Consider the following 10,106-nt stretch of genomic DNA (forward strand, 5'->3'; position numbering starts at 1 on the left):
ATCGACGGGTGTAATCCTCAAGCTAATAAAATCCTCTGCAGCTCGGTGAATGTAGGCAATTTGCCAAACCATGTTATTTTGTGTGTGCCTGTTGTTTCTCTGTTTGTGAATTTCTCGTTCCAATTTCGCTTTATTGCCACCGTTTTTTCACAACATTTTCTTCATTCAATTCATTTTAAAATAAATCTAATATACAACTAATTAAATAATAATTATATTTATTCATCTTAAAATAAACTTAATAATGAAAAATAATATTATTTAAATTTAAGAGATTTTTCGATCAAAATAACCTTATATATGCAAATATCTAATGAGAATATTATATATAATTATTTGTGTTTTTGAGAGCTAGTCATCAATTATGCTCCTACTAATTTATCTCAAATTTTAATATAAATATGCTTCCCAAAAATTTTCTCTATACGGCCACTTGAACATCTATTGAAGAATTTTATCATCTTTTGTTAACTTAGTGATTGATGCTTAAACTCTCATATTAGCGATCACATATTTGATTATTACTTTAAAAATGTAAGGGAATTGTATATAATAGGAGTTGCACAATGAGATAATAAGGCACAAATTTCGAGGAAGAATGAATGCACTTATGTGCTATAGCAGATCGCTACAAGCTGTCAGCCCCGCTCATGCAAAAAACAAGTGTACAAAGTCACATAACCCTATCCCAATCTACAACTAAAGCACAGATACTACCATGGGGACACATACTCTACACAACACAAACAGGCAGACACCATATAATTGTAAACAGACATGATATTTAGTAATTTATTAATGTTTAAATGTAAAATTTTCTATCATTCTCTACCGAAGACATTCCAGGATGAAATATAATTTCATAAAAAGTTGAACACGATCAATAATAAGAAAATATTTTCACACAAGCATTCTTCACTGTCTTGCCATGGCCTTTTGTCTCCTGCTGTGTCTTTATCAAGTGTCGCTGTGTTTGCGTTATGTTAGAGCTCAAATTTATAATAAAAATCTCCTATTTTGTGGCATGCTAAACTCATGCTGCAGCATTGTTATGTTAGAGCTCAAATTTATAATAAAAATCTCTTAACCTATTTTGTGGCATGCTAAACTCATGCTGCAGCATTTCAGAGCCATGTTCGTCTTCTACATGCATTCAGCTTGAATTCAAAGGCAATTCAGAAGTGTCCGGCTTCATTTTTCTAGAAATTCTTCCACTTGATCCCTATTCTCATTCAAATCATATCAAAATAAGGCGACATAATGCCATATTATTATTCTAGCAGCCCTCCCCCATTTGTCTTCTCTCTTTTCTCTTAACAAACCCTAACAAAGTATTCTTTTCCCCTTTCCTCAAGTATTTTGCTTTATGATGTGATCTTTTTCCTCCTTTTTGTCTTTTAATCTCACCATTCATTTGTTTTAATTTTTTTATTTTTCAAACTATGCACTGCAATTGTGTTTTATCGATTTGATGCTAGGAATACATGACATTGGTTATATCCTTTTGTTTTCACGGTTGATGAATCTTTTGTTTTCGGTTATGAATGGGTGATTTCGGGGATGCAAATAATTTTGTTTTGCATAGCTCCTTGTTTTGTTGTGATTGCATTGATGGAGCTGCATGCATGAGTGAGTTTGTTAAGCTGAGAGGATTTATTTTGACGGTGGGATTAACTGATTCAGTGCTCTTATAATTAACAAGTGTCTTTGATACTTACTTAGACCCTTGAATGAAGCAAGAATCTTTAAGAACATTGGATTGGAGATATTGAAGGTGCTGTGTATTTTTTTGTTTTTAGCATTACATTATTTAGAAGGTGGTTGTCTTTTCATGTAGTTTACTTAGTGAGTTTTGGTTTACAACTTTTATTAGCCGTCAGATTGTTAATATTAATGTGATATGAAGTAATTGGCATTTTAATGCCGCCATGTCTTATATTATGAGTTGTTTAGAATGTAGAAAAATAAGCTGATGTAAAAGTGTACTGCCAACTAAAAAAGAATCTCTTACAACTTTTTTTCCAATACCTTGTTCATCTTTCTTTTGGCTGATATGCTATATTATTGAGTGTGTTAGCACTAGTCTATTTTTCTTACCCACTCTAAAGTTCGTGGGTTGGGATTTATTATAACATAGGCGAGGTTCAGATCGAGAGATTGGCAACAAATTTGGTAGTCTCTAGCACCCCGACTATTTGGCACATACAATATGTTGCCCTGGTCATGTTATCAGATAACATTTATTTGGTTTTGCCTTCTAAAGTAAGGTTGCTCAGAGCCCTCTAATCTCTAGAGATAGTTGTGCTAGATGAAAAGAAATTTTTAGGAAGGTTGAGTTTTTTTCCTTGGAAGTATGAAAATTTCATTGATTAAAAGTTATATTGCACTAAAAAGTAAAAATTACAAGAAAATAGTCATCAGATCCAAGAAGTTAGAACAATGAACAATTACATCTCGTCCGAAAGAAAGAAGGGTAAGAACAAGGAATTGGTGAGTAGATAACAACAAATATGGTGGCATCATTTTTAAGCATATTTTGGATTTTGGTTAGTGCTATGATAGTTATACAAATTCTGAGTTGAAGGCCCATTAAATCTTGATGTTGAAGTATATATCTTTTTGTGGCCATCAGTAGATACAACATATCAAAAGTATCCTCCTTATCTGATTTTCATCGCCATCTTATTTTTTTGCAAATCTTCTTATGTTTATGCTATTTGAGTTCTATATCATGGAGCTTACCTTATTTTTAATGCAAATATGAGTTCTTGCATTAGCGAACTATAGGTAGATTCACTTAGTAATATCTTCATCACTCAGATTGTCCAAAAATAGATAAATAAGTTGGTTAGTCAAAGTAGGTTACTTCTAAGTGAGTCTACTTATTTGCATTTAAATATTTTCTGTTGAAATGTCTTATATTTGCTTCTGCAGATAAGCCACTTCAAGTGACGTGCAAGTCAGCTTACATGTTTAAAAGAAGATACACATAGATATAAGATGCCACATCAACTCACTCATTGTTGGGTTTATTTTGGAATCGAGATTTATTCTAAATTTCTAATTTAACTAAATATTTTAAATGCAACCCTTGACAAGGATTTAGTTAAAAGAAATATCCAAGCAAAATCCAGGAACTGGCAGCAATGATCGAAGGTTCATGTTATGTCAAAAATTAGTGGTAAAACGTATGCCTGAGTTTATGAAATGCATCCTATTTTGCAGGAAACTGAATCACAAGGGTAAATCCAAAAAGATTATGTTAGTTGCTGAATATTACACCTTCAAAGGTTAAGAATATATTTGGCGTAAGATAGTGCAAGGAGTTGAAAGATAATAACATTGAGGGGAATAAGCTAAGTAGTAAGATGATTTGTGTTGAGCTAATTGTTTTTTTAGAATATTTTGAAGGTTTTTAATGGTCGTACTCTTTAATTGGTTTAAAAGAAATTATGAATGTCAATTTTGCGAAGAAAGGGGCGGATTGCCATAATATATATATGAGAAAGAGAGGATAATTCTTCTAGTGACTGAAATGAATATATATATATATTATATATATATATTCTATTAAGATAAGTTTTGAGTGGATCCAGGGTGTGAAGGAGGCCATCGTTGCTATTCTTATTCTAATTATTAGGGCTTGCTTTATGATTGATGCACCATGTACTAAATCCATTCTATATATTTTTTTTGATATCTTTCATCTGTGTTATCTTTACTCGTTTATCATCATTCTTAATCCGTCGATGCTAATGTTATTTATTTGTCAATAATATATCATGTGTGCAAGCGTCTAAAGGGAAAGGGGAAGTATCCAAAGGGATTATGGAAGTTGTTGAATATTATAGACTTTGAAAAGGTTAAGAATATATTTGGAGTGGAAATTTTGTAGCATAAAGAAATGAAGAATAATTACACTATAATGAATAAGGCTAGTAATATGATGATTTATATAAGTTTTTGTTTTGAATATTATAAAGACGGTTAGTGCTTAATGGTTTTTAATTGGATCACATAAAATTTTGAATGTTAATTTTACAATGAAATGGTGGATTGCTACAGCGTATGTCTGAGTAAGAGAGTGTGGTTATCATAGGTACTTAAATGAACATATAGATTCTATTAAGTTGAACCGTGAGTGGATTTATGGTATGAAGAGATCATCATATTAATCATTGCTAACCTTATTCTAACTATTTGGGGTTGACTTTATGAGTTGGGCATGTGGTATTAAATCTATTCTATTATTTTTTTTTTTTGCACAATTTTCTTATGCTAGTTTTGGTTTATTCTCTTCCTTCTTAGCTCTTCAACACCTATTTAACCTGTCTTTTGAGTGAAATCTATTTTTATTCATCTTATTTTCAAATATTCTATTACCACCACCCTTATAATATAATAATTTATGAACCTATCTTTTTAGTTAAAATGGCTGGTTATAGAATATTAATGTTAAATTTTTGTTTAGATGAGAAATAATGAAGGGCAATATTGGAGAAAAAATAATTATGAATGATATTTTTTTCTCAAGGATAAATAGTAACAAAATAATTGGGAGATTATAGTGTTTATATCCTTGGTGTGATAGAATAGCTAATGAAGACATATTTAGTTATTTAAGGATTTATTTTTTCTCTGTTTTAAGAATGTATACAAATAAGGGCAATACTTTCAAATATTTTGGGAACATATTCTCTGAGGTATTTATATGGGGAAAAAACTTTATTTAGGATTTGTGTAAGGCTTTTGAAGAAAAAATTGTCTGAATATGTTTTGTTAGTTACAAACATCACAATGAAATGTTTTAATACAGATTTCATTTGGAAAATAAAAGAAATATAATTTTGAGAATAATATATGATGTTAACTAAGGTAGAGATGTTAAAGTCTATTTTTCTTTATTAACTTTAAGGATTTTTGTGAGAAGAGATAATACTAAAGTTTATTTTTCTGAGAAGGATTTTTCATTGGATTCCTTAATGTGGTAAGAGACTATTCATTCCTTAGTAGGCCCAATCATCTTTCTTATGCCCTATTCAATATACTTAGAACTTTAGTCAATTTTCAAATAGATGTCATATTAGTAACTAATTTAGGTACATGAAGATTAGTCAAGAGCACGAGGGATTCACTTATAATAGTATCTTCTTGATCGATCTTGATTGTCAATGATCCATGGGCAATGTTCATTCATTCATTCATTTCTCTTCTTGCAAGCGGTATATGAAATAAATTTGTAAAAGACGGTTATATGGTTTGTAGCTTTTGAATTAATGATTTCGGAGCTAAAACTGTTCATCTTTGAGACTTCAAAGAAGATGAGATAATATCTGACAATGTTTTAGTATTAGTACTTTCTGAAAGTGCTTTATCAAGTGCTTCTAAAATGCTTTTTAATCTTTTTGTGCTTTTTAAATAACCCATAAAGAAGATGAGATATTATCTGACAATGTTTTAGTATTAATACTTTCTGAAAATGCTTTATCAAGTGCTTCTAAATTGCTTTTTAATCTTTTTGTGCTTTTTAAATAACCCAAATATCTCCTCCTTTTTAAGAGCTTGCTAACTAATCACATCCATTTAGGTAATTTTTTTTATTTAATTGATATGTAGAATTGATATATTACAACTCTCCTCTCATATATAGATTGAATCTTTCAATTCCAAGATATTTTGAGATCAAACGTATGTGGGCTTCGTTGTTATTATCCATGGAGAGGAAAACAATTGTTTTGTTCATAGGAGAATAGAAAAGAAAAGAATTGCAAAAATGCCTCTAAGATTGGGAAAAATTTACTGTAATGCAGTGATGAAGGCTGCTTTAATGGGAAATGTTTGGTAATACAATGATAAAAGCGGCAGTTGAGTTAATTCAAACTATTAAAAAAGAAAAAAAGAAAGACTGCAGTCATAGAAAAATTGGAGAAATTGAATAGAGTGCAGCAGTGAATGTTGCAGGATTTTGATAATGCAATGATGAAAGCTACAATAATAAAAATACCAGCAATTGAAAATGCTTTGGCCTTTAACATCATAACACGAATTGGTTGAGTTATTCCATTTCAATATGTTCAAACTTTATGCAATATTAGAAAAGCATCTGATAGAAGAAATATGAAATTGAAGAATATAATCAATTGCAAAGTAATTACAATTGCCCATGCATTGATAAATAGACAGTAGGAATCCCACATATCAATAAGATGATAGTGGAAGAGCAAGGAAAGGAGGCACAAGTATTAATCAGTGTGGGTCTCAACTGATTGAAATTATAGGGGCGTTCCACCTTTTTGTGTATAATAATTGTGGTGTAAATATGATCGTGATTGAATTCTTCTTTCTATTTCTTGATTTACTAAAATCCTCCCCCTTTTCTTTAAAAAAAGCATGCGCCTCTTATGCAGGAGATGAGTTCATTAGATGTAACAAGAGCAGAGCTTGCTCTGTTGGTCTTGTACCTCAATAAAGCGGAGGCTAGGGATAAGATTTGCAGGGCTATTCAATATGGGTCTAAATTTGTGAGCAATGGACAGGCTGGTACTGCACAGAATGTTGACAAATCAACCAGCTTAGCAAGAAAAGTTTTTCGACTTTTCAAGGTGAGGTTTTAATTTTGTAGTAACCATAAACTGTTTTCTTTCTGTTACTTGACCCCCATGGTTGTTATCTGGTGAAATTGCAGTTTGTGAATGATTTACATGCTTTGATAAGTCCTCCCGACCAGGGGACCCCTCTTCCTCTCATATTAGTTGGAAAGGTGCGTGATTACTTCTTATGGGGGGCATTTACATGCATGTTACACAATTCTTATGTATTTACATTTCTAATGCCTAAACTTTACTTTCTACATTTATAACACCCAAATCTTTCGTATCACATCAAAAGCACTACTGTTATAACTTTTAAGATGTGAAATACACCTTTTCATGCATACGTAAGGTGTCATATATGTAAAAAGTTAAAGTTTAGATGTTAGATATGCAAATATTCTTTACATCTATGTGCTATTCAATCTGACTTTAAATTTCACGGCCGTCGTGCAGTCTAAAAATGCTCTACTTTCTACTTTCTTATTCCTGGATCAAATTGTATGGGCTGGCCGAACTGGCATATACAAGGTTAAGATTTCCTACTTCTAAAGCCCCCACCCCTAAAGAGTTTTTGCTATTTAAAATTGGATGAATCATTGTTTATCTTCATGTTATTTTCCAGAACAAAGAACGCGCAGAACTGATTAGCAGGATATCCCTGTTCTGCTGGATGGGTTCTTCAGCTTGCACTACTCTAATTGAGGTTAAAACTGCCTTTTAAATTTTTTTTCCCTTTTTAACATGAAAAATTTAAGCTTCCTATGTAATCCAAGAAAGATTTGCTTATTTCTAGCGCACATGGTCTGTGATTTTCTCACATGTAAATGTTTAAATTCCTCTACCACAGTTAGCAGAGCTTGGAAGATTATATAACTCTATGAAAAAGTTGGAGAAGGAGCTGAAAGCAGACGATAAACATAAGGTATGAAATGTCAAAACTAGTGTTATTCTATACATGTCCTCTTTTGTATATAATTAAAGAGAAATGTGCTAAAATAGTCATCTGCCTTTTTGCAGCTGGTCATTTTCGTTCTAGAGTCTATAAAAATATTAATTTAGCCACCCAACAATTTTAATATTACTGAAATATAGTCTCACAGAGGATTATTTCAGCCCCAACTTAAATGCGTTCAGGACTAATTTGACATTGTTATGCATTCTAGGACTAAAAATGGCCCCATGTAAAGGGTCGATGTACATTTTTGATACTTGGCTATATAATCAAATTATTAACTGCTTTTGGCGACGGTGAATTTCAGAATCCACAGTACCTGGCGAAGATACAGAAGTCAAATGAGAGGCTGCTGTCTCTGATCAAAGCATCAATGGATATGGTGGTTGCTGTTGGGCTGCTTCAACTCGCTCCTAAGAAAGTCACTCCTCGCGTGACTGGAGGATTCGGTTTCATTAGCTCCCTCATTTCTTGCTATCAGGTGAATATGGGAATCACTTCTGATTTTTATTTTGTGTTTATATGTTTACTTGAATCAAAACATATTTGATATATTATCACATGTTTAGTTGTTTTCATAAAAACTTAAAAAATAAATTTTAGATGTTTCGAGTGCTTTTATAAATAACTTATTTTATTTTTGAAAAAAAGTAATACAAAAAATGAGCTAAACAATCATTTTTAAAATAAAATAAAAAACTAAATAAAATAAAAAAAACAGAAACCCAAATAAGCCCTTATTGTTTCTTTCAATTCGTTCTTTATTGTTGATTTTGCTTGACGTTTCTGTGCACCTTTGTTTCAGCTACTTCCTGCTCCTGCAAAGTCAAAGGCTGCATGAAAATGGTGAGATGAGCCACTAATTAATATTTCATTTTCATGAATTCTGCCTCATTTTTATTAGACTGTTGATGCCCATACTCTCATTTTTGAAGCAGTGATTCAGTGAAGAAGAAGCTGGCTCGGGTGGTGGACTGTATTCACATTATTGGGTTAAAAATGTATAATCAGACCTAACATTTCCACACGTTAGGAAATTATGGTGATATTTTAAATGCTTCATAATTTAAATTTGCTTGACGATATAAATTAGTCATGGAAAGGAATAAATGTTTGTGTTGATGTGTTTGCGTTTAATCTATTGATTTTTAAATTTTTGGCCCATTTACATACATGCCACACAATTATTATGTATTTATATATCAAACACCAATATTTTCATATTTATAAATATAACACTCAAATTTTTAATATTACATAAAAAAAGTATTGTTATTTGCTTTTTAAAAGAGAAAAACATCTCTGCATTGCATGGGTTTTTTATTTCAAAATGTTACAAATGTAAATATTGAATTTTAGGTGTTAGATATGAAAATAGTTGAGAATTGTCGGAAAAAGTTTGCGTAGTAAGACTTACGCAGCGTTGCGTACATCAAGATTATACATAGAGTATATGAGAGTTATATCCGTGTTATATCTTCTAAAAACTACAAGTAACCTACATGTACCTTCTATCAAGTTTTACGGTTCTATTTTCATATATTTGTAAGTTACATGAAAGTTGCACACCTACATGTAACCTACAAGTAACCTACATGTATCTTCTATCAAGTTTTACGGTTCTGTTTTCATATATTTGTAAGTTACATGAAAGTTGCACATGATATAACGTGGATATAACCCCTATGTACTCTCTGTATAACTCTGACGTATGCAACGTCGCGTGCCTCTTACGTATGCAAGTTTTTTCCAGAATTGTGAGGTATGCGTGCACATTTACCAAAATGTTTATCTTGATGAGAATTTGCATGTAGGAGCTCTTTCTTAGTCACATATCTTTATTTATTTATCATGTATTTAGCAGTATTGCTAACACCCGAAAGGCTTGAATGCTTCACCCGGATTCAAGGAGGAAGATGGAGATTTAAAATAGGATTTGGTGCAAGGCTTGTGAAGAAATTGTTGCTTTTCTCTGAAAATAGAAAATTTAACTTTGAAGCATATTTCAATGTTAGTTTTAATTAATTAATTTTTTTTTTTTTTTGTTTAGGGGAATTTAAAGGGTCATTCATACATACCTTTTTTTTAATGTGGAGGACATAGAGACAACTCATCTTGGTACTCAAGACAATACCCATACACATTTTTCTTAATGCATTGTTGAAAAAAGTAGCTGTTATTGTTGGCTCAAAACAACCCATAGACCCCATTTTTAGTGTGATGTGTAGGTCCGGCATTCTTCTCACTACCCCTACTTGTTCTTGGTGTGTAATGATATAATTCACTTAAAAGATAGCTGTGTATTGTCTTATATAATTTTGTATATACATTTTTAATATCTATTTATATGAAATCTAGATGTTCGATATGTAAATACATAAGTTTGAGTGGTATGCATGCAAATCTAAGACCCCATTGCTTGTTTAAGCTAAAACATGTTTTAACAAAAAAATATTTTTGAGGATAATGATTTCTATGACACAGAAATTGTAGAAAAATCAAGTCATCATTTTCTTAAAATAGATATTTTACTGCGACAAGCCAACAAATGAGCCATGAGG

General features: G+C 31.4%; 1 protein-coding gene across 2 annotated transcripts in view; it reads left to right on the forward strand.

The window, feature by feature from the left end:
* Window positions 1–8,634, forward strand: part of LOC110020389 (peroxisomal membrane protein 11-5-like) — a 16,552-nt gene extending 7,918 nt beyond the window's left edge. For both annotated transcript variants that reach the window (XM_020718476.1, XM_020718477.1), the window contains 8 exons: window positions 6,408–6,602; window positions 6,686–6,760; window positions 7,047–7,121; window positions 7,216–7,296; window positions 7,441–7,515; window positions 7,853–8,026; window positions 8,351–8,391; window positions 8,484–8,634. In XM_020718476.1, coding sequence (XP_020574135.1) covers window positions 6,411–6,602; window positions 6,686–6,760; window positions 7,047–7,121; window positions 7,216–7,296; window positions 7,441–7,515; window positions 7,853–8,026; window positions 8,351–8,386 — 708 coding nt within the window. In that variant the 5' untranslated portion in view covers window positions 6,408–6,410 and the 3' untranslated portion in view covers window positions 8,387–8,391; window positions 8,484–8,634. The remainder of the gene's footprint in view (window positions 1–6,407; window positions 6,603–6,685; window positions 6,761–7,046; window positions 7,122–7,215; window positions 7,297–7,440; window positions 7,516–7,852; window positions 8,027–8,350; window positions 8,392–8,483) is intronic.
* Window positions 8,635–10,106: the final 1,472 nt, after the last annotated feature.

The sequence above is a fragment of the Phalaenopsis equestris genome, unplaced genomic scaffold (assembly GCF_001263595.1).
Source record: "Phalaenopsis equestris unplaced genomic scaffold, ASM126359v1 Scaffold000096, whole genome shotgun sequence".
Taxonomy (NCBI): domain Eukaryota; kingdom Viridiplantae; phylum Streptophyta; class Magnoliopsida; order Asparagales; family Orchidaceae; genus Phalaenopsis; species Phalaenopsis equestris.